The 26,210-nt window shown below is 39.9% G+C and overlaps 1 protein-coding gene across 1 annotated transcript in view; it reads left to right on the top strand.

The window, feature by feature from the left end:
* Positions 1–26,210, top strand: part of LOC310988544 (metabotropic glutamate receptor 4-like) — a gene marked incomplete at its 5' end in the record, with an annotated part of 122,296 nt that overhangs the window by 56,817 nt on the left and 39,269 nt on the right. The window contains one exon of the mRNA XM_083975184.1: positions 9,018–9,234. Coding sequence (XP_083831310.1) covers positions 9,018–9,234 — 217 coding nt within the window. The remainder of the gene's footprint in view (positions 1–9,017; positions 9,235–26,210) is intronic.

Raw genomic sequence — 26,210 nt, 5'->3', positions numbered from 1 at the left:
TCAAGAAACATCTGCTTTTACCCTCTACCCTGTAAACATTTCTGTCACACTTATGGATCTGAACAGCACAAGTGCCAAGGGCTGAGAGAGATGGAGATGGAGGCAGCGAGTCACTGAGATGTAGCACATTATTTTTAGTGTTTCTTGCTTTATTTATGAAATTACATAATCATTCTGGCATGAAGATTGGCTTGTTGGTTTGAATCCCTTTTCTTCCTTGGCTTGTCAGGATGTGCTGTGCTGCCATGCGGAGAAGGGACGGTGCAGTGAAGCTTTTGGTCATTGTCTTTTTTAAATCCTGTGTCTGTTTGATGCCGTGTTTGTGTATCTGGCCGCCTATGAACTTCTACTTTTGTACCATACAGGTGGAATATTTGAAGATATGCAACTTCAAAACCAGCTTCAGAGACTTAACTCCATCAAAGACATAAAACAATAATGCGAATGCACCATGCTTAAGTGATAAGCTCGCTCAGGAAAGGCTTTTATGGAGGAAATAAAATGCTTTGGCTCATATTTATTTCAACAATACTTTTGTATTTTCTATTTTTTAAATCAAAATCCCAACCGGTTCTTATTTCCTTGTACTGTAAGTGCAGCCTGGTCATATGGAATCCATTAACATGAGCCCGGGGTGACCAGCACTCCCATTAAGGTGCTGTGTGTGTGTGTATCTGAGGCTGCATTCAAAATCACAATCAGCCCCTCGTTCATTATTCTCTATATAACACATTTAATATTTGACTCTATAGTGAGCCATCGATCATCCAGACATGTTTATAAGAGGTTAGCTAAAAGTAAAGACAGCCTCAAAAGGTAAGAATAATTAACCACACAGTACTGTATATGTTGCCCCCCAAAAATCTCATTATTATATCATTACTGACAGATTGAAGTCAAACGACATATCAATTAATTGCGTTTTTAGGAGCATTTATTCAGAGTGCAGTCATGTTTTTCATGATTGTAAATTCTGCATAAACTGCAACAATCCTACATAAACTGCATCAAGCAGGATTGTTAACATTACATAATCTACATCCAATTATTCTGCTCATTATGATATATGTATTTCTTATCCACATGCACTTTTAAATCATACACACAAGACCTGTGGATGCTGTATAGATTCACTGTCTAGTGGTTCACAGTACTTCTATTGATTGCTCTGTTTGGCTTGAAAACCAGTTCTAAGTTGAATCCTAGTTGCTCAAACTCTCTCTTTAAGAGTTATGGAGGCCTTGAGAAACTTCAATGCAGCACACAACTTCTTTTTTTTTTTAAGCCTTCCCCAGTCTACTCAGTCCTGTCTCTGAGCTCCGTAGGCAGTTCTTCCTCATGACTTGGTTTTTGCTCTGATGTGCATGTGTCACTGTGCATCTCTCCAATCATGTCCTATCAGTCCAACCACCATCTAACATTTTGTTTTCACTGTGTTATGATGCCGTATTGAGTGATACGGAACAACTATCTTTTCTGTTTTACTAAAGTATTAGGCTGTAAAATAACAAGATATGAAGAAACTAAGGTGTCACAGTAAATATTGTAAGTATGTAGAATATATGGAGGAATTTCAGACATAACTAAACTGTCTCACAAAAAATTCATAGACACAAAACATCCATGTTTCAAGTTCAATGATGTTAAGCTTTGTTAGTGGACCTTTGCTGTGGGCTGAGGCTTGGAGCTGGGCCAAAGTGTGTTAGCAGAGCTCTTAATGTCTCTGTTTTGCTTCCATCCTTTGAGAACAATAAGTGCATTTGTTGACAGTAATGTCTGACACTTTCTGTCTGTCTGGGCCTTTTGAGTCTCCTGATTCTATAAAGGACTGGCTTTTATGAAGAGCACAGAAGTTGTGGGATGCACATGCCTGATTCTGAGCTGCTAGCCAGCCATTCTGCTGATGGTAGGGATGGTTTGTTTAGTCTTGCTTCAGTTACCTTTATGTTGATTAGACTTATTTTTATTTTTAGCCTGGCGCACTGGCTGTCCTGAACCCAATTAAACATTGGTTGAAGCAGGAAGTACAAAGACGAAAATGGACTGAATGAATTGTTAGAAGAATAACACATTAGTTAATGGAATAACAAATCATGGTCATCTGAATGCAAGCTGTTTTGCTAATTTTTGCAGTTATCATTTTATGAATTACAACCACTCTGTATGCGGCACAGAGTGCTCTTTATGACATGTCATCACAGAGCCAGTACTGTGAGATAAGCTGCCACTGCTAAATGTATTTCAGCCAAGATCAGTGATTACAGCCTGGACATTTCATGCCATGCACTAAAATCTGCACATTACTGATCAGTAGCCTAATTACATTGCACTAATCAATCCATTAATTCTTGATCTGGTGCAGAATATCAATACCGTGCACTGTCAGAGCAGCAAGGTTCAGAGAAAACATAGTGATTCCTCCTGAAAAGCTGAAAGGTTATTTATACTAGAAGGACATGCAGGAGGTCAAAGGCAATCCTGCCCTACAGAAACCATTCTCGAGGGGCTGGTAATCTATTGTAGAGGTAATACTGGGGATGCTTGCATTGAGCTGTAAACAGGGAATGGGAAAACAAGAACTAAGCACCTGTGGTGCCTTGCAGAAAAGCAGATCAGAGTTAGATTCTTGGCCCAGACATCTGTGTGGAGCTTGCATTGTTCACTTTAGTCTCACCGTATTGATCTTGGTAACAATGGGTGGGAAGATCTGAATGTGCTTTATGACTCAGCAGATTGGTTCTGCAGTTAGTCACAGGGTCAAGCCAAGCTGTACTCAAAGCAAGCTTTTCCTTTTTTTCCCCTCCTGGCAGAGGAGAGGTGTCTTAATGACAACAACACTGAAACTGTTGAGTAGCTGAAAATAGGAAAGCATATAAAATTGTCTCCAACACAATGGTTTGATCAATCAGTATGACAAGAAGAGAATGGATTAATTTATCACCTGGTAGGGATGGAAATCTGCACTGTGGGGACTCTCTGATTGGAGGGTTGACCTTGGAAGACATCCACAACATTCAGCTGTTTTTTTTTAATTGAACAGTGAGGACAGTGTGCCTGAAGGTGCTGGTGAGTGTCAGCTGATGGGCGCTCGGGGACTCCAGAGAAAAACAAACAACTTCTCTTGCCTCTGATTGCACACATAGTAAAACAGGTGTAAAACTGTTCAGTAAATTAGAAGCTACAGCACCATTATTGGGGCGACTTCAGTTCCCCTAACGACACTGACAAGCAGCGGCGCTGACTTCACTTAACTCTGTTTCTAGGCTTTCCACTGCAGCACTGACTGTGGATATGCAGTTTATAATGTCAACCACATTTACCATTCCAAACACAAAGTCATTCTTGAGACAATGGTTTTTGGATTTCACACAGAAGCATAAAAGCTGGTTTCTCACATTGTGTTGATTTGACAACGGTTGACAGATTTCAACAGCTGTAGCGTTGGATGCTTTTGAAAGACCTCAAGGGTTGGCACAATGCATTCTGGTGAGTAACACTAAATATAAATCATGTTGGTTAGTGAGAAACCTACACATTGAAACTTTATCTCAAGTTAGAAGTTGCTGAGGCTGGAGTCGAGGACAGAGCCACAGTGACACAAAGGTACCACTAACTTGATATGCAAAAACACTGCATATCTGACTAACATAGATAAAAACAGTGTTTTATTTGTTTGTGTTTATACTTTTGATTTTGTAAAGAATAAAAAAGGAAGGAATTAATAATAAATAATAAATAAATAATAATGCTTCCTACTCCTTTTCAAACATACAAACCGTTGTATCAACCAAAGTGCCTCAAGCGTGATATAGTATATATCATTCACATTTGAAATAAAGCAATCATTCATTCATTCAACATATCAAAAATCGCCCGACAAAGCTCAAGAGCGTACAGTAGTTACGGTTGCTAAGCTACAGTTGGTACAGTTGCAGTTCCTCATGGGATGATGCATGGTTGCAATATGTTACTTCAGAATACTACAGGATTGAAAATGAAATATCAACAGCTCTTATACAGTAGCAGCGGTCCTGCATGAGCGGCAGTAAGACTGAACCCATGAGTTCATTTCCTTTCTATTTTCATACATCAGAAATATACTCCAAACATATTTGCAGGAAGTATTTACTGAAACATTTCCAGAGCCAGACTGAAGCTTTTGATTTTTTCTTCCCCAACAAACAGTAGAGATGTATATTATTTCTGTACAGTTCTAATGAGCATCATTACTCCTGCATTGATGCAGTGCCAAATGAGCTCATTGAATTTTTAAGAAGGCACAGTTATTTAAAGCAAGTGATTTGAACATTAAATCTGCATCAAAAATCTGCTTGAAACTCACATCACAGCAATTAAACATATTTCCAAAGCCCATTAGCAATTAAACGGATAGCAGTGGGGTGAGGGGGTGCAGATTAAAGCAGTTGTATAAACTTTAGAGGGGGTGGGGGGAGGGGGGTGTGTATATATACTGTATTGGTATACTCTGATTAAGTAATTGGGTCACAAAGAGCTCACATCAGACGACAGGAAGCTCAGCTGCTTTAGTCTCAGCCTGAACAGATGGTAAGCGTACACAGCATCACTAAAACGGAGCCACGAGAACATTTTTAAACAACCTACTAAGATCAACCACTGACTCTGGCTGCGGGGACGGCGAGACATCCTGAACTCAGCTGCACAGTGCTGTAATGTCAAAGCTGTGCCAAGATATTCTCTCCCTGCTGCATTTGGCGCACACTCTTTTTTTTTTAACAATGCATCACATCTTTTTTTTCTCCATCCAGTCCCTGTTTCTTTTGATTTTCTCGAGGGAGATTGCAGAGGGGACCCGTGCTGAAGAATTGAATTTCTTGAGTCAATGCTAAGAAGTGAGTGTGTTCCATTAGAGGAGGCACACTGTTCAGGACTATCGCTGTAGTCCAGTGAGCAAGAAATCTCGCCAACACAAACATGATAAGCTCTGCCTGTCCCGGTTCTTGACAGAATGCTGAAATTGTGTGATTGTTACAGCAGCGAAAATCCCTCAGGTGAAAAATACAACACAGGGTAGAGCTTCGATGCGACTCCCACTTACTTGGCAGATACGGGACCAGACGCGTCACAGCAGCACCACAATACATGACAGCAGCAAAATTAAAAACACCAACGAGTGAAAAGATCAAAATTACTCAATAAACTCTTATTTTTGGCCAGAAAATGTATATTATTTAATTGGATTAGTGAGAAACCGCCCACTGTAACTCAGTGGTACAAATAAATGTTTAGTGTTTTTCCTATGGAAAGACTAAGTGCCAAATTAAAAGGAAATGATGACACTTTTAAGGACATGTGGCGGCCTCTAATGGATTACCTGCCTAAGGATCTAAGTGAAAGTATCCAGAGGGGAAACACTGGCTTAGAAAGTACCAGACTGAGCTGACTGGTGATAAGAAATTTTTCCAACTGTACAAGGACAAATATTTCTTGTTTTGTTGTTAGTTGTTGTCCCCCCTTTTCTTTTTTTTCTTTTTTTATCTCGTTTTATTGTTTTCTTTTCATATTCTACTTGATTTGAATTTTGCTTAGTCACTTTCTCCCCTAGCTCAGACCACTACTTGATGATGTATACTTAGTTGAGCATTGTTAGCATTGTTGAATTCATAAAATAAAATAAAATTTGATTATTTAAAGGTGTACAGAAAAGAAAATTGAATTTGAGCCCACTTCGGGTCATAAAATTAATGTGATAACTCATCTTTCAGACGTTGTAGGCCAAACTTTGTGCAAAATTCTATTTTTGAGTAAATCCGGGATGAAAGTGTGTATTTTTTTTTTCGCATTGGATAATGCAGGCGCACGGATTATACGTCAGCCTGTACACGATTCACCAGCCACTGATATTGGATCCGTCATCCGTCATTCAAACGTCTGAGACACGCACACACACACGGAGCTCGGGCTCGCCCCCAGCTTTGAATATCCCGCCCGCTCGATAACGACCAATCAAATTTGTTTTCCTCACTCGGGTAAACTCGTGTTGCAGCTCGTGACAACTCGGCGCGACAAACAGGACAAACGGCCATTTCTGTACACCTTTAAAAAAAACACCAAAGAGAGAGAAATGTAAAATCACTTGCAAAACATTTACCTAGATTTCTTTTTTCTAAAAGCATAGCATGCTATTTTTCTTATGAAAACACTAGACACTTGAAATTCAGTTTTCATCTAGTTGTCACTGTTTTGTACTCGCAATAAAGGAAGATACTTTAAGATATTACCATAGTGTACTGCATTTGCAAAATTAACAGATAAACACAAGCTGTGTATGTATGGCTAAAAGGAAAATGTTAACTCTACTGCTGTGTGCTGGAACATTAGAATGATCTAAAATGAGGCATCATTAACACCTTCCCAACACCTTTGCACAACTTCCTCACTCAGTTTGCCTCGTGACGTCAAAGGAGTGCAATAAAAAAAAAAACTACTTCACACTTTCACTGTTTCTAAACGAGAAAAACGGACATGTAAAAAGGGAACAGTCTCGCCGCCCGTCAAAGCAGACGGAGAGTGAGTAAACTTGGGGGTCAGGTGTATATTAGCCTGCTGTTACCACCAGGTGTTAAATCAACAAGTCAGCTGACAGCCACCAGTCCGCAGGGTGCAGACTCAAGGTCTGACACAGACCTTGTCAAGTTCTGTGTCTCTGAAAGCATCCCAGAGGAACACATGCAGGAAGCATGTCAGCCTCCAACATGGATGTCAGTGCTCACAGTTCATGAAGCAGTGCAATTTGCACAAGAAACCCTCAGCTCAAAGCAAAGACAACCACTGCACGGTGGCTGTGTGGACACGATGAAGCACAGCAGTGCTATGGTCGAGGGGCAACTGGGAATCTGTCAGTCCGGGCGGCGGGCTCGCAACATGCACAAGGTCCATTACCGCACACACAGATTTCCCTTGTCTGCCTCTTCTCTTCTTTGAAAGGGAATTGAGTTAACAAGGCTGCCTTTGATCGGCATGGTGGGTCACTATCTATGAAACCAAGACTGCTCTGTCGATGCAGAGCGTGTGTTTTTTATTTGGACCTTACTGTAAGTACCTGATGCTTGTTTCTCTCGGTTCTGCTTTTATCGGTGGATCCTTGTGGCAAGAAGAGCGGTGAGTTGGAGTGGAGGTACATGAGTCGTTAGGAGCTGAAGGTCATGGGTACGGACTGAATAGCTGTGCTCTCAACACAGGCTGCAGGGAGCCCAGTGGAAACAGGATCAGTGCAGTGCTACAGCTGGTCACATCAAAGGCCTCTGCTGTGTGAAGGGAGGGAGAGGGGAAGGGGACGGTATCACCTCCACAGCCGTCTGTATGTGGTTAGTGGAGCAAATATTGGTAAAGTAGCACTGCTGGAGGATAAAGTTTACTTTGATGTAACATTGCTTGACATAGGTGCTATACATGAGTTAACAGTTGAGCCCCACTGAGATTCAGATGTATTTAGAAAAAAAAGATGCCAGACGCAGAGAGTCATACATCTGAATGAATGTTGTTGTTACTGCAGGTTCCAAAGTGTCGCATTCAAGCTGATCCCTCCATCCACACATCCTCTTCTCTTGGTCGGCTCAAATGTGATGGCATTTGTCAAAATCCCCAGGGCGACACTGAGGTGCCATGACAAACAGTATTTGGAGGGGATGAGCAACATTTCATTCGTGTGTCAGTGATGAAAAACCACAGTAACTGTTTAGGCTTTCTAACTTATCATTGGGAAGACCTTGTAACTGCAGAACTACTCTATATACAGACTCAGCAAACAGCCCTTTTTTAATATGTCAACGTGTTCTTATTTTGTGAATTGCTTTGCAGTGTTTTGTGATTTTGTCAAAAATTACTTTACACAGAAACATCAGGGCAAGTAGAGTACTCTAATGCTGGGCTGGTTCGTGCACCTGATGTTCACCTACAGACTCAAATGCAGTCAAACTCTGCAAATTCTGTCTCAAAGCAGCAGCAGCAGCAGCAGCAGCGACTCTGCCTTCTACAGCTACTGCCTGAGTTTGTCAGCCCTGGGGAATCGGGAGAAGGGGAAAGGGAAAAAAAAAAAAAAAAGCATCAGCATAAAAAGTGTCCATATTTGAAGTTAAACCATGAAACACATTATTGAATGTCATAAAATCTGGTCAGTTAACTTCCACACTGTGCAGCACAGAGCAGCCATAGAGTAGGAAGATCACAGGAGCTACAGCGGCCATAAATCTGAAATAACTTGAGCAAGCAAAAGTTGAGATTATCAACTAAGAGTTTCCTGCTGGAGAAAGCTTCTGAAAGACCTCTGTGGTGAAACTGAGAGTGGAGAGAGTTAAACCCTTTAAAGTCGACCAGAACTCTTTGACTTATGGTCTTCAACAAAAGCTGTTTGTTCGTGTCAACCTAGATGGTTTATCAAACACATATTTCATATTTCATCTAAAGCAGTGTCAGTCAGCTCCATAAGCTTTTGATTATTTCCTATTCCACTGAGCCATTCCTCAACATTTGACCTCCATGTGCTCCATTTCCCTCCCAACTCTTTAAGACAATGAGGTTTCATTATATTTATAGTATTCCCATTACACAATAAGGGCTTTGTGAATCCTGACAGGAACATTGGGTATTATTGCAGCTCTAAAGGCAGATCGTCTTGTTCTTATATGTTTTTCAACACCAAATAAATCTCACATTTTGCTAGAGACAAGTGTGAATTCATGAGCAGATTAGTGTTGCTTGACTGGTGTGGAAAATACTTCTCAAAAGGTATTGTAGCTAAGCCTGTGATCATCAAGACTATTTAAAGCAACAGCGTGCCAACTGCTGAGAATGAACAGCCACCAGGGAGCAGTTGAGAAATTTCAGCAGATGTTAGGTGTCACATTATAACCATGTATTTGTATTTAAAACTGCAAGGATTCTTCCTGCTGTACAAATAATTAATTTGCACAAAGCGTATTATTTATTCATTTTCCCCATGTGTAACCCCATCTCTCTCCTCCCCCCTCCTCTCTCAGATCCCCCAGGTGAGCTACGCCTCCACGGCTCCAGAGCTGAGCGACAACACCCGCTATGACTTCTTCTCCCGGGTGGTGCCCCCGGACACCTACCAGGCCCAGGCCATGGTGGACATCGTCAAAGCCATGCGCTGGAACTACGTCTCCACCGTAGCTTCGGAGGGGAACTACGGGGAAAGCGGCGTCGATGCGTTTATTCAAAAGTCTCGAGAGGACGGTGAGTCTTTCTACAGACATTTCTAGCAGCGTTCCTTGAGTTTATTCAGACTGATGTGAGAGTGTTTCGAACGACATGTGTCGATTTTCTGCATGGGAAAACACACTCAGAGTGTTTCCCTGCGAGTGGACAAGTGATTCTGTGTCTCAAATGTTTTTTTTAACAGAGCATGAACACGCAATCAGGAAACTCATGTAAACAAAACTGAGAATTTCAGCATTTTATTTAACATAAGGGGTGTTAGGAGCGCAAAGATGCTGTGCTTTTATTTTGAAATATACACCTTCTTCCTCACATTGAATGTAGTGTAAAGATAAAGCTTTTAATTATGTTTTTGTCTTGTGTTATATTTGCAAATAAAGCTGCAGCATCTTCTTACATAATTAGTTGGAAATTTGCCGAACCATAAACTTCATATCTCAAAGAGTAAAAGTTATACTGAACAGAAGCATTTTGGGTTCTTTGGTGAACTTTAACACATCTGCTACAGTAGCAATGGCAAACTGCCTGCACAGTGCTGACTTCTTTTGGGGACAGTCATACTGCCGAGTTCAAAATGGAGGAACCTAGAGTTTTAATGTTTCATGCAGTACTTCTGTGGCATCCTGTGTGCTAAGAGCAAGTCCTCAGGTAACCAGCTTCCGCTGTGCTATAAAGGAAGCCACCAAAGACATCTCACACTTGCCCTTAATGGTGCAACCAGGAATTAAAGGGGATCTTTCGCCTCATAGCGGCGTGAAAAAGTTCCTATGAGATATAAATTTTAACTGCAAGTTTATGTTTATAAGACAGAGGCTGTTGTATATGATTACTACTGAGATGTGAATTCTTTGCCAGAAATCTGACTTTACAGTGAGCTCTCAATTCTTGGCTCTGGGGAATATCTGCTACACATGTGCATTCAGTGGGGGAACTGAATTGATTTTCAAACACTGAGAAGCAGTGACAGTGTGAAAGTGAGGCTGCAGAGCTACCCCCAACCCCCCGAGCAACATAAGGAGATGGCATTGTACAGTGTTGGGAATACAGTCAGTTTGGCTCAGAAAGCCGCCGGCACAGGCTCCATCTGACCCCTGACCGCTTCTGAAACAAAATGTAATCACTACCGACATGTCCAGTTCACACTGTGCCACTGCGTCCCTTTCTTTCCTGCCAGCTTTAAGCTGCTGCCCATCATCAGTCATCCTAGAGCAGCACCAGTAGCAAATTGCTCCTGCAGAGCCCTCTGGTCTGTCCAGCTCAGCTGCCCATTTGCCTAACAATCCACACAAATGGGACTCAAAACCCAACACAGAGTTGTAGCATGGTGTGAGCCATTTCTGTTTTTTTTTTTTGTTTTTTTTTTAAGTATTTCATGTTTTTTTTCTATTGTAATGAATTAAAGCTCAAGCTAGTGTACAGTACATTATTAAAATATATTCATGTGCACCATTGAAAACCTGTCAGTCCTTTAGAATTTCAAATCCGCATAGAAGTACAAACAGAAAAATGGAAACAATGGTTTTTAATAATCACATACAAGTTGGAATCACTCTTTAAAGGGTGCGTGGATGAAAATTGATTGTAAAATTGTCCTACTAATTGGTATGTGACCATTTTAAAATCTGTGTATTGGTTTAACAAAGTGTGATTGGCAGATTTTTTATTTAAAAACCTTTTCTACAGGAAAAAAAAAACAGTTTTATACAAGGGAAGCTATCTGAGAAAGATTGGATTGAAAAAAACAAGAAGATCACAAGCCCGTGTTAACAAATCTGCTCTCGAAGTGTCAGAATGAAAGACTTTTATGACATAGGATTCATTAGGCCTTGAGGGCTCTAAGGCTACAATGCATTTTAGTGATAAACAAATGTAAATTATTTCCCTTTCAAGTGAAAACTGAACTCTCAAGGGTCCGTTAATGCAATCTGAACTGCTAAATGTGAAAGTTTCCGGATCTGCTCTTTTTTTATGCTCAAAGTGTGTCACTCTGGAGTGGAGGTGCCTCCAGTTCATTCCTATCCACACTCGACACAGCAGCCTTTCATTACACCGAGCCCTCACTGAGTCATGAATGCTTAAAGCCCTGCAAACTTCAATTTCCAGCTACACATACCTTTGTCTTTCCGAGGGATTTCATGGCACTTAGTGATATTGTGTCACAGACTATTGTGCCTCCCGAGGTTACGCCTTAATTAGAAAGGTTTTCTAAGGCTCCAGGGAGAGTAGCAACACACTTGTTGCATTACGTGGGTGAGATTTATGTATTAGTAGTGGTAGTTGGTTTGGTATGTTGAGTTGGAATAAAAGCAGTGTATTGGAGGCCTAAAAGTTCTATTGTAGGTCTTTGGATCAATTTAGGAAGTCAAGTTTGCAAGATACAGCCTCTATTACATAGAGCTATTTGTTGCGGTTAACAATCCAACCTCCTTTAGTTTGAGTCTTTCAGATTTCACAATCAAAAATAGTTTAATCAGTGTTTAATGTTGCGTGTTGTTTTCATCTACCTGGGTTATGATTTAACTGCAATTCAGGCAATCGATGAGAAGAAACTCTTGCAACATCTGTGCATGTTAGATAGATTAAAAATCACTGTTTTGAGTAACAGGTCATAAAAATAATTTATCTAAGGTCATTATAATTAATGGCAGTATAACGTACAATAGTACATGCAGCCTACAGGCCAATAAAAGAAACGAATAAGGGAAACACTGAAGACAGTCAGCTCTAAAGTTGCTCATTCCCTGAGTCATTTGTGAGTCATTTGTCATTACTGTAGAAATCACATTCACACTTTCCTTTCATGCTCTACGACCCCAACTCATGATCAAATGTCTCACATGGACATTCACACCTTATAAGCAGAACTTCACACACTTTCAAATTGTACCTTAAAACAGTAAAGAAACATCTCTAACGCAGACTGGAGAAGTAATCATCCGGTGAGGGTGGCAGAGTAATATGACACTGATCACGTGGGGAAGTACAGTAGAATTGATCAAGGTCATATTTGTCTGATGCCTTACTGTACAGTAGCTTGAGTATGTAAATTATATAATTCTGCTCCATGTCGGGTTTATTGAACATTTCCCAAGTGACACAACAAATAAGAGGCTTCAAGTTTTGAACACATCAAACATCCGTACCACTTCAGGAGAGTCGCACAGGCACAATATAGGACAGACAAAGTTTTGACCAAAGTCCTCATAATTCACTTTCCCTCGATAGAACCATCTGACAATGATGACAGCATGTCAGCCAAAAGGCATCCCATGCAGGAAAAGTCATCGCATCCAGACAAACACCAGCACTCGTTCACCACCGCCTCTCCATTGTAAACAAGAATTTTCAGACAAGATATCTGTCAAGTCAGCTCGTCTCCAGCTGCTTCTAATCTGATGACTGGAATGATCTTCGCACATGCTGAAGCATTGTTCGATTTGAATGTCCTCTCCTACCAGTTCAGGCTTTGATTGATTATGTGTGAGTGAGAGACACAGAGGACAAGCAGGCACACTCTGTCAAAAATCAAAGCCACAGGTATTTGGCTGCTAAATGGGTTCTGCACTTGTCTGTTCACATAATAAAACAGCCAGATCAGAACTGGCCAAATGTTCTATCTCATTAACCAGCCAAAGGCCATACGAGGCAGCAGTCTCGCCCACCTAATGTCACCGTTCGCATCACGCTGCTTTTGTGTGGAGCAAAGCTGGCGTTAGTTTCTGAATGGCAGAGCTGTGTACAGTGGATGCATGTACAAATACAACAGACTCTCTGGCTTTAGTGAACCAAATTTCAGATTTATTTTTATTGTATTTAATTTGTGCCGTTTGTGAAGTAAAAGAACAGAACAGAAATTATCAGCATCTCGGAAACAAACTCCTCTGGATGAGAGTCACTCGCAGCTTTTTTTTCCATTAGAGCTTAGTAAAATGTTTCCACCAGTCGAATAAAAATGTTTTTATACATACATTTCATGCATAATTTAGTCGTAAGTCTTAACAAGACAAATATCATCATTCAAACTCAAAATTAAATTGCAATTCATTTCCACAAAGGATTCAATAAATATATCCTTGCTGTTTGTTTTAGACTTTTGAATGATTTTTTTTTTTTAAATGAAGAGGTTTACTTTACCCGTTTATTGCAGTGATGGTGTCTTCTACACAGTTTTCTCCAGGGTTCTCTGAAATTCAGTCATATTTTCACAGCTACTGTAGTCTGGAGCTCATAAATGATATGGCATTTTTAATTTAGCCTTTTCCACAAAGCACCCTGCAGTTTATTGTTTCTGTTTAAGGCTGGCTGCAGGACAAAAGTTAACATTTCAACCATAATGTGACAAAAACAGACTGAATAATCAAAATATCAAAAAAAGGTCCAGCCATTCAAATATATAAATACTGACTGTCCATTCGCTCCCTGTCAAAAGGGAATAGAGCAAAATGAATGTATTATGTTTGACTTTTAATGGAGAACAGACCACTAGATGATTTTTTTTATTATTATTAAAATTTTAGGTCGGTTATATACATGTAGTTTCACAAAGTTCTTGGTTTGCGTTTATCTGCAGAGGTGCTTTTAGGGAGCGTGGGGGTCGTGGCGTAGCTGCTGAAGTGTTGTGTCAGCTGTAAGATGACAAAGGTCATGCTGGCAGAGAATCTGATATCATTTGATCCCAGCTTACTGGGCTTTCAAGTGGAAAGAGAATTTAACTGGAGACTCAGACAGCATTTGATCAGACCGACTGGGCCTCAGCATCAGTACGACGGAGCAGAAACAGTTTGACACTGGGGGCAGTCGATATCTCAGAGAAGGTTGTGAATAACCTTTAGTGTTTCTGTGAAAACAAGCATGAACTCCAGCTGAAAGGGGTGAGAACAATTAAAACAACTAAGGCGGACTGGCATGATCCTCAGATGGCCTTGTCCTTTGGACAGTTCTAATCAGAATAAGTTTGGGATGAGTTGAAATTAAGCTATGAAAATCATGAATAACAGTTTTGTACTCTCTACTTAGTGTGCAATGAATAGATCCATAAGAAAAGACAAAATCTGTCCTTGACAGAGCTCTGATTATCCAGATAGTATCTCTGACAAAGTGTCTTTTGCAGTGTTCGTTTTTACGAAGTTTATACTTTTTCAGTCACAGCCTACTTTATGTAGAGAAATGGTGAATCATTCACTCTGTTTGGTGCTTTCACACCCATCAACAGCCAAAACTTCCTTTACTATGTACGTGGCTCTTAAATCCAACTGTAACAGCTTTTTTTTTCATAAATCTGTTCTGCAGTTGCAACAAATCAGAGGATAACAATGCTGTGATGCATTAGTGTCAACATATGTCATTTGCAGTTAAATCATAACCTCAACATTTGTCTTGGATAACAAATAATGTTGTTTTGTATGAATAGAAAAGAAAACATGACTCCTGTGGATACTTTGTCTGCAGGGAGTGTATTTCTGGTTCTATTTTAACACAATGGGAGCTGTGCAATCTGTAAAAAAGGAGAAGGTAATTTTTTCGTTATCTGCTGCCATGTTCGACTGTCTGCCATGAGCAGGATTTCGGCAAGTCTCGGCTCTTTTTGTCTTGATTGACAGGAATATTTGAGTAAGCCTCATTATCTGTGTGTCTGTGTGAGACTGAAAGTTATCTTTGAGACTGAAAGTAAGGAAACCATCAGGTGTCATCGAGGCAGGGTGAGTATATCATCTCTATGGGATCATAACTGACTGTGTTGACTTCCATGTCACAAGAGGATTTTACTAAAAAAAGTTATTCAAGTAACCTGTTGGCAAAGAATGGGCAGCCATGAACTATTATGTAAATGAAGTGAAAACAAATTTAATTTTAATCTGACGATGGCACTTGAGAAGGAAGCAATGGAGTTCTTAGAGTCCGTCCTCCGCGGAAAACAAACATCTGGACCAATATTTCTGTGCCAATCCATGTAGGTATAGTTCAGTGGAAAAGTGGAAACTTCCACCTGCTGGTGACACTACTAAAAAATGATTAATATCATTTGGGATGCACAAAAAAATACACAGTTAAGTCCAACAATGACATTTTCACTCATTTTCAGTCTGTTTGCTGCCTAAGTTGATTTGAAACAATAATAAATGTTGAACTTTGAGTCATAACTGCTCTTTTTTGTGATAACAGTAGGGATGTCAGTGATATTATTTTGTGAAGTCAGAGGCAGAGCTATAATGTTAAACTTGTCTTTACTCACTACATCTTAGCCTTTCTTAACTTCTGTGTTAAGAATGTTAACAGAATGTTATCGTTACCTGTATTGGTGGAAATAAAGAGTTTTTGTGCATCCCTAAAAATTATTTGGATCCACCCTCTCGGGAGCATGGATACAGTATCTGTTATAAATCTACAAGTAATTTCATTAAAACCAACAATGTCAATGTCATGATGGATAAAGTTTGTTTGTTATTATTTAGAAAATCCCTCCCACTGTCATCTTTAGGGTTTTGAAAGCTGAACCAAAGTGGTGAACCCGCCAACCAAAACAAAACAAAATACATTTACGATGTCACTGCCAGTTTCAGTTTTCTGACTGGTTCCATTTTGAACAAAGTTTTGAATATGATTCACTGTTTACTACAGGAGATCATGCGGAAAAATACTTTAGTCATTCCAAAACACAGTGTACTGTTGAAGTACAAAAGATAGTCAGAACAAGAAAGCCTTTGCTTATTCACTGGTTTGTTTTCTATGGACTTGGACTCGGCAGTCAAGTTTCTGAACAGGGAAGGGAGGCATGAATGTTTAATGCTAGACCAAGCAGGCTTCACACAGAGAACCTGTTTGCATGAGCCTCCCCAAGTGTGTCAGCCCCTGTGTATTTGTCCACGCTCAATAGTGTCATCATCAGGACGGTTTGTCAAACGGGCAATAGAGACACATATTTCATCTGCATTTGCTCGACTGTCGCTGAAATGTCCAAACTCCAGGGTGCAGAGCCGTTTTCAAAAGTAGCTGTATTTTCATTTGGCTCTTTTCCCATTGTGTAACATCTATCAAACTGGCCCTTGGGATTAAAGCTGGAGTGTCATTATGGAAGATGATTACAAGAGAAGAAGAGTAAAGCTGTTTTTTCACTATGATGCCACCCTTTAAATACCAGACTGTCCTTGATGCACGGTTCTTTGCTCCCTCAGTAGACTTGTGTTTGTGCTTCTGTGCCACTGAAAGGATGTTGTTCCTCCAGTGTCCTTATTAGAGACTCCACAGTCCTCGGCGGTAATCGGGGCTGACGCACTGTGTCATTTTATTCTCATCCTGTGAAAAGTAGTGTGATTTTCTTTCCGTGGATATTGCACACCTTTCTATTATGTCCCTTATGTAGTCAAATTTGGTGGATTTTATAGAGTCAGAAAGTGATGCTCTGAGAGTATTAGGAGAATTGTGAACTGTGTAACATTTTTTTGTGCCATCTCCCTATGTGTCCTCCTTCTCCCAGATGTGGACATGAACACTCAAATATCTATGATTATTTGGGTGGATAATTTCAAATCTTAATTAATCAGATTTTTTTTATCTTAAGTGACAGTTGAGGCAGGAGGAGGAGGAGGAGGAGGAGGAGGAGGAGGAAGGGTGGTACAAAGACAGCACAGAGCAGCACAGGGACGACACAGAGATTATGCAAATGTTAGAAATGAGGGTTGCGTACTGCGCCCTTTGTCATGAGGGAAATGTCAAGAGGAATGACTTGAATACTCATTAACCTGAGATTCAGAGTGGAAAATAGTCTAAAGAAGGATTCCGCAATATTTTTTTTAAATGTTTTGTATGGAAAATACAAACAGGCAGTTATTTATTACTTGATGCACCTTATAGAGATTAGGATATTGTGGCCGTAATTAGGATACAATGTTCAAGACAAAGCACTATAGTCTGTGTAATGAATTAATTTCATGTTTTCAGGTTCACTGTGCCACGATAAAAAGAATTACCGCAACAGCTGGGCAATTCAACAACTACAGTGTTAGCATTATGCAAATGTGTTGCTTCCATAGAATTGATATACTTTGTTTCCTTTCAATGTTTACTTTGTGTGAAAAAGACAGAGACGAATAAGGGGAAGAAGAGATGAAAGAAGGAAGGAGGTTCATGTCCCCATAGCTCAACATGTCAAACACTGGATCCCCTGTCAGGCCTCTGACAGCTGCTCCTCCTGCTTCAGGCCTCATTGACTCCTGATGAATGTTGTGTTTGGCTTCTAAAGGTCTGAAAGAGACATTAGGGGAATTTCCTTTGACTGTGTTTCCACCTGTATCCACCCATTACCACAGCACTTTTCACATTGTGACATACTGTATGTGACTGGGCCGCAATGTCAGGGCAGGAACAAATGTGAGGGTTTCTAAATAACTGACTGACTGAGTGACAAACTTACACCGGGATGTTGCAGTTGTAAAATTAGGATTTTAGCAGTGCAGCAGCTGTTCTGTTGTCTCACACAAAAACATGTAAAGGCAAACAGGGTTATTGGAAATTTGACTGTGAAAATACTGTGTATACTGTTAATGAAAACAGAGTCAGGGAGAAACAAACAGATAAAAAAGGCTGAAACTAGCTGAAACTGGGCTGAATGCAAATATATATAACACCACGCATTGTGAACTTTTGACTTGTGGCACTTTTGATAAAAAGTAGCAGAGCGGTTTTCATCTACATCAATTTCACACAGTGGCCAGGGTTTGACCCAGCTGTTATCCTTATATGACCATGCAGTGGACTGTGATGTGGGAAAAGTGCTTTATATAATATACATATAGAACTTTTGTTATGAAGTTAACAAACACAGGAAGAAAGGATTTACGAAACCCAAACTGTTGCCTTTTGATTAAATGCCCTCTTCTCTTCAAGACTTTCAAGTCTTTTCACTTCAGTGACATTGTTAGACTGCCCTGACCATTTAAGAGTTTTCAATTTTCCCATCTTGTTACCGTGCTTGATTAGCAGTTTGCAGCATTTTGAGAACGGTTTCATGCCTTTAAAGCTGCCACAGCTACATTTTCAAGGGCTGCCTTGTGTTACTTTTAACCACCTGGAACGTGGTTCCTCAGACGGTCTGAAAATCAATGAAGGGTTTTAGCTGCAGGTGTGCAGAGAGAAAACGATTGTCAAGACTCTGCCACATATCCTCCATTTGCATAATGTGCTTTATCTCTATCGTGTCGCAGAGTCTTCCTAAAAGTGCACGGCAGAATATCCCAAACTTCTCCGAACACAAAACTCAGATCTGTGGGTTTAGTTTATCAGCTTAACATTTTTCAGTTATCCTATCTAATCCTTTGCATTAAAATTGGCTTGACATACAATTTTTATCAGTGACATGTGATAAGTAGAAAGTTAAAGTCTGCAAAATGTGCAAATAAGATATTCTGTGTCTGTAGTTAAGCGGTTAGTACAATTAAGTTGTTAAGTTACTGCAGGAGAGGCAGATGTTCTTGTGAATATTTAACCTCTTCCACTGTGAGGGCAGTGGCATTTAGACCTCGATTTGCCACAATAACATTTCAACAATGGATGGTTCATTACTGTATCTTGGAGAAGTTGAATGTCTGGCTGGTGTGCTAGTGTGCTGGTGAGCTGTCCTGGGGCTCGCCAGAGGCAATATTAAAGGTGAAGACATTAAATCACAAAATGGATGGACCTTTAGGTAGTTGGATCCTGCAGAAAGCAGCTGAGGGTTTCTGAGGTATCTCTCAACAGTCTGATGGTGCAGCACATTTGGAAAAAAGAGAGAACATGAAGTATCTGAGGCTGCGAGTGTTTTTGCTCAGGGACGGGCGAAAACGATGCCTCATCCACAGAATCACTGCCAGTTAATCTCATGTTCATCAACTAATTTTTGCATTTTTGAGCAGTTTTTTCTGTAATCAAACTGACAGGGTGATACAGTGCCTGAGCTTATAAACACAATTTACAGATTGGCAGGTTACAATGAAGAAGACTGGCAAAACCAAATAGGTGATTTATCTCATCTGAAGCCCTGATAAATAAACCATTGTGATTACAAGAATATATTTAAACTTAAGGTGTGATCAGACATGTGTAAGATCAGATGTAGATCCAGGGAAGCTTTCAACGGCTCCATGACAATGTGAGAATGCGCACCTCAAGGCCCGCTGTCGCTGGCCCTTCACCCGTGCCCACGCCTGATTAGACAGCACCATTAATGTTTGCATTTCCTCATGAGAGGCAGCAGTGTAAACTTCAAACTCCTCAGCTAAGGTTTAATAACATTTTCATCTTAAGAGCTTTGCTATGTGGATTCTCCTTGGCAAGAGGAAAGTCCCATGGTTGTCAGGTGAGTTATTTTACCAGAGTGCAGAAAAGCTCATTTCACAGTGCTTAGAGGCCTGTCTTTGATTTATAAATCATTTGAACTGTGAAGGAAAATGTCATTCAGTCATTTTGAAATCTAATTTATAGTTGCCCCAGAACCTGTTGCCATGTAGCATTTTCTCATTCAGGATCTGGGAGCTGAATTGCCAGAATGCTCTCCAGCAAAACTGCTCAATGGCCAACAATGGCATGGGATAACTATTCTCTCCTGAAGAATATAAAATGCATTATCAAAATTTCTTTATATCAAGTATGTATCCTCAGGTTAAATTGCCACATTTGAACACATTTTTTTTGCTATTAACACAGTTCAGAACTACAGTTGCTGAAAAATAGGGCAGTGTTGGATTTCACAAGCTCCTGTCGACGCAGTCGGATCATTTGTGCTTACATCACCGAGTTGAAATAATCGTTTTTTATGTATGTCATGGTGGTGAATAAAAGTAAAACTCTTCCCTGTTGGTGCAGCAACAATGGTTTTAAGTTTATTTTTAAGCACAAGGTTGTACGCAAAGCTGGAGTTCATGAAGATTATTTATTCTACCTACAGATTGACAGATTTTTAAGAATGAAGTTCCTTGAGAACCATTGATACTCAGTGTTTTCAGATTTAATGTCATGTCTTGTCTTCTATGTGGCATGGGAATTTATATAGTTCATCATATTGCTCAATTCGCTGGTTGACAAAACTAACTAACCATTTTACAACACCTTTAAAATAATCACAAGACATTGCAGTGGTAGTAAACCATAGATACAGCAGCATCCAACAGAAGGAAGAGTGTGGGAAGAATACTCTAATATGTACAAAATAACATGCCCTCTTGCTGCTGCTCTCTTGCCCTCCATGAGCTTCCCCTGCACTGTGGGGATAAATAAAGAGTGGGTCCATTTCCCCCCTGAGACTTACAGTCTGCTGATATGGAGCAGAGTTGCTGACAGATGTAATACCACGACTGGTTGCCATTTGGCTTAGGAAAATAGCCATGCCAACAAATACTTTCAGTTGATCCATCAACTTTGACGCTCGAGTGTAACTATAATTCCACCCTGCTGAGGTCTCATATATACTTCTACAGATTGTTTGCGGAGTCATCAATACAAGCTTGAGTGGAAAATTTTCTTTGTTTTCGAGACCGAAGATTAGATCCATGCAGTTCATAAGACTCAATTTAACAGCTCCTCCAGAGTACTGCACCTGTTGTGGCATTGAAGTTGCATCATTGCTCCCTTTCTTTATGTTTCTTATAATGAATTCACATTATCTCAAATTAATTGCCATGGCTCTTGATGCAATTCATTCAAGTTTTGCCTCTGGGTATCCATGTGCAGCCAAAAATATTGTAATCCTAAACACAGTGGCAACACTTTAGCTTGTTCGCAGACCTGACTTGACATATGAACTGCTGATCCTCCGTCAATCACGTATAGTGAGGACGGGACAAAGCCTCTTGGACACATACTATAGTCTATATGTATTGTGTACATTGTTTGTTCTTCCTCTCTTGATTTCAAATTGGCTTGTTTGAGGCAAACATGAAATCTGATGTTTCTCTTTCACACTCCCTTGCTTGCCCTCGATCTGCATATGAATGTTATATGAAAACAAGAACGAGTGAGGAAAAAAACAGACGCGCGGACAACATGAAAGTTAAACACTGTAATAATTCCTGTGACAGTGACCACAGCTGGCCACAGTTGGCCATGGTAGTCCAGGTCAGCCCCACGTGTCAATCACAGGCTACAGAGGTTCAGCGAAACATGTGGGCACGGGAATTAATTACTATTAATGACGTAGCCTACGACAGGCATTGCCAGGAAAGATCAACCCGTCTGTTTAGACTTCAGACGTACTGGCAAATATCCCTTTAGTATCTGATTTATTTCCACATATTATGAGGGCCTCTTACAATTTCCGATTTTACCCGTTTACATGTTCATGTTACAGATCTGATCCGTGCCACTTGAAAGGAACAAATCGGAATTGGGCCAATTGAACCATGTAGTGTAAAGACAGCCTTAAATAAGTGAGATTAAAGCTTGAGCTGTTTTAACACCTAAACCTTAATTAACATCCAGACTGACCATATAAATGCTATATATATATATAGTATTTGGTTACATTTCATTATCGAGCTCCACTTTTTTTTTTTTACCATCACTGCTAACTTAAGGCTGATCCCATGCATTGGCTTATAGATCACAGATCTACAGTTTGTTTACAATGTGTTTCAGGTCAGCTTCAGCTCTGCATGAGAAAGAGGCAGCCCCATCATTCATTTGCATTGGTTCACTATGTTGGTGCAGCGGGGTGCCAGCGCAGGGGGATCCACAAATAATAATGCAGTTTGGGCAGGCAAAAAAACATTGAACCTTGAATTAAATACAAGCAAGTGCACATTTCTGATTTCTATACTGAACACTGCATGTCTGCTGTTTAGTGTACAATCATTGGAACAAAAGAAGATCTATTGAAAAAAATTAGAGTTGTAAAATTTGTCCTCATGATATTATAAATCTTCAATCAGTGTTTTGATGTTTGATAAACTTTGCATATGCTATTTATTTGTCTCACTGGTTCCTGAAAAGTAACTCAGCAATCAACATTATCCTTTGTATTTGTTTAATACAGCAATGTTTGCAGTCTGAACAGCCAATCAGTCCCTGTTCCCAGTTTAGGTGTCAGAATATACAAAGCAATCTGCCTCCAACAGATCACACTGACATTTCTGAATTAATCAATGAAACAGTTGTCTTGTTTTCGGAATTAAAAATACACTCATGAGTGATAATCACTCAAAAAGAAAAAGGAAAAGGAAAGTTTATGAGCATTAAAAAAGAGCAGATCGTGTTTGAAAAGATATCAACATCTGAAAAATTACTATAAATTATAATCATGATATAGAATTATGCCAAAATTAGGAAGCATTTGAAAGCAGCAATGAGAGACTGAATGCACATTAGGAAAACAGTCTAAAACCTACAGTACACAATTAGGATGAGATGAAAACAAATATTCTAATATAATTTGTAATCACTGATGCAGTCAATAGGATGATTTTATTTGAGGCATCTTTTTGTTAGAATTGGTGGAGAAGTCCTTTTACAGAGACCATGTAGGAAGACATATCACAGTAATCACTTCAGACTTCTTTAAACCTATTTAATTTAACACATCACCATGTAGATGTCTTTCTTATTAGCATCAGAACATCTCCCCATGAGTACATTTGAAACCCATTATAAAAGACAACACAGCAAACTGGAAAATTGCAAATTGCCTCCCATCGTTTTGTTTCATCATATTCTCCTTTGATACCAAAATAATAAGCAGTGCTCAGTGCTGCTTTTTTTCCAGTGGTATAGTACAGCCAGGTCAAAGAGGCACGGTGTGGTTAGTTATCAAAAAGAATAAAAACATCAGAGCTGTTGAAATCTTTCATGTTATCAGCACTGATTACTTCTTTCTTCATACAGTATGTGAGCAGGGTTACAGGACTGGTAATTAAACTATAATGTAGGGAGATTTTTGTAACAACATGTAATATTGCTGTTGTTGTTGTATTCACTGTGAATGTGTGATTATACTATCATTATTTGACCTTTGATCCCCGACATGTTTTGGCACAACTTAATTTACTCCTCAGTTTTTTCAGTTTTAATTAGAGTTAGGTCACGATGTCTAAGATCACCGCCTTCAAAACATTTACAACATGACTCTGTGAACTAGCATTTTAGAATATATTGTTGGGTCCTTATAACATTTTGCCTCCTGTTTATTAATGAATGATATGGTCAGATACAGTTTCCAGTATTATGCAGAATAATTAAACTGCCATAAAATCCACCACTGGGTACTAGGCCTATATCAAAAGTCAAGATCAATAAAAGAGACGCCTCTCTCTCTCTGATCATGCTGTATACATTTAATCAGTTCCCCAGTATAAATATGTAGTAACACCAGGAGCCAGACAGTGTGCATGAGTTTGTGTGCTGCTCAGTGATATCTGAGAAGGGAAACCTGACTCCTGACCAGCCTCATATTAAACCATATTTCAGCCTCATTTTCCCAGCAGCACACAGCAGTGAACCCTGAGGCTCATCACATCCAGGCTGACACTGCTCTCTGATATCAACCTGTAGACTCAGCAAGTCCCTGATAAGTTGTCCAGGCTGTGCAGAAAATGCACAAAAACACATTCATGTGTTTGAAATCAATTTTACATGAACATACTGTATGTTGTACTCACAACACAACCTACATACTGTATGCTGGAGGACACTGATCAGATGAAGTAGGTACAGTAAGGGGTATACAGTATAAGCGAAAGAAAGAAACTGTAATGACATACAGGGGTCACTCATCTTCTCCGATCTGATATGAGAACCATTCATGGTTCAAATGAAATGTATTAATCTCTGCCAAGTAAGTTTTTTAAAGAAACTGTATATTGTGGTCTGCCTCCCCACTTCCTGTCTCTCTCAACTATGCTATCAAATGAAAAAAAAAAATTTTTAAACTGTATATTGTTCAGTTGTGAACAGCTGCTGTTATATTCATCTAAGCCGCTGCAGAAATTTGCTAGTTTTGGGTATATACAGGGCTCAGCAGTCTATAATAATTATAATAGGATATTATGCTGTAATTGGTCCCCTGAGGAGAAATTCATTTCTTTTAATCCACTCAGTCCTGTACAGCGAGGTGAGAGCACAGTGTCAGAGCAGTGACAGAACAGCGCCTCTGGGACGGCGGGTGGGGATTTATTGTCTCTTGCTCCAGGACACTTTAGCAGGGTGGTTCCTGGAACCGGGGACTGGACCTGGGCCTTTTTGGTCCAGGTTTAGCTTCCTCTAATGATCTAGGCCCACTGTTTCATTCTCTCACACACAGAATCTCACCCACCCACTTGCAGCTGTACTTCTGATAAGAGGGGGAAAACACAATCTGTAAAAATAGATAATGAACCCATATTAAAACACAGCACATCTAGGGTAATGTTTTGCTCCTGGGGCTGTTGAGGGATTGTACCTGTACTTTGTTTTTCTTGGCTAAAATAATTTCCATCCACCCATCTAGTTCCTTTCCCTCTCAGGGGCCTGAACGTGTCCCAGCATGCACTGGACGGCAGAAAAACATTTGATCAGGTTGCCAGTTTATCACAAGCCCCTGATCAACTCATTTGCATAAATCATTTGGTATATAGCGTTTCTTAAATCAGAGGGGGGGGATTATCTCCCTATTAAGTACTATCCACATCACCTTGTTTTGGTTCCCAACATTTCACATTACTTTGATCTCCTGTGAGAAGATTTGTGAAATGTGAGCCGCTGTGATCACACAACTGTGGCCGAGCTTAGCTGTGCTGTACATTAGACTACTGGTCAGCAGCCAGAAAGTAGGCCTATATACAGTACTAGGAGTGGATTGATGGAGCCACATAGCTCTTCAAAGCAGATGGGAAATCAAAGCTGTGCGCAGCTCAAACAGGGCTCTCTAATTATTAACCGATTCTGTCTGTTGCCTAATAAATCATATGCTGCTGTGCAACCAGACTAGCAGCTAGGGCGTTAATGTTTTCATTCAATGTTGAAGAAAGTGACTATTTTTCAGGCCTATTGCCGCTGAAAATGATTGAGCATCAGTGCATAAAAAGAAACACTCGTTCAGTTTGAGTTTTCTGGGTTTTTTTTTATGTCATTAATGTTGTTTGGCTGCAAATGATGCCTGCCTGTGTTGGTATTTGCACTGAGGACATCCCAATAAAGAGGCTATTTTTACACCTGCACTTTTGCCACAACGCCCACTTGGGTATATTTTGTGTGCTTCTGCATTACTGTTCACCGAGCATGGGAGCTGTGCTGCAATCAGCCACCGTGCAAGGGAATATTTAATGTTTATGGCAACACTGTCTCTCCCACTGGTGTCAAACGAGAAGGAATATTAGTGTTGTGAGCTATTAGGAGAGCAGAGACCGAGGCTGACGATGGAAGATGCAAGAGAGGTGGCTCACAGTCTCCTCAGCAACAGATATTTTTAGAGGTGGATTTTAGACGAGGCTCAGATGTTTAGAGTGGTATAGGATGAAATATACCACTCATGAAGTTTTCAGTAGCAGATGCAGACAAACGGATGCTTCAGTTTGTCAGCACATTTAACGTTTCGCTTCATACAGAGGGATTATTGGAGTGTTGGCACAGTGCAACAGGTCATCAGGATAATGAAAGAAAAGCTAAATATGAAGATTAATTAATTATTATTTTTCACCTTCAGCAGGAATAGGGTATTCGTTTTGATTTTAAACCACTGACTGTTAATCTGCAGAGATAATTTTTCATGTAATTACTTGTGCATATCTACAATTAATCAACAAATGGTGCTGCATGTCTCTAAAGACACACACAGTAAAGTTTTTTTTCTCTGGACTGCCACACACTGGTAATTAATTGCTTTTTAATTGTTTATCTTTATGTTGTTGTGTTAAAGTAACAGAAGGTAGGAATTGGTCAGGGTGAGTCTGGTGGGAGGTTGTTTGGCCACAAGACACATGGGAGTCTTAAAGTGGATTACATTCTGTCCAGTGGTGAAGTGGAATCTTACAATGTGTTTTATTGAATCAGATTCCTGT

This window comes from Trachurus trachurus, assembly GCF_905171665.1.
Source record: "Trachurus trachurus genome assembly, chromosome: 7".
Lineage (NCBI taxonomy): Eukaryota > Metazoa > Chordata > Actinopteri > Carangiformes > Carangidae > Trachurus > Trachurus trachurus.
The sequence above is the reverse complement of the archived record's forward strand: the minus strand, read 5'-3'. Positions and strand labels throughout refer to the sequence as shown.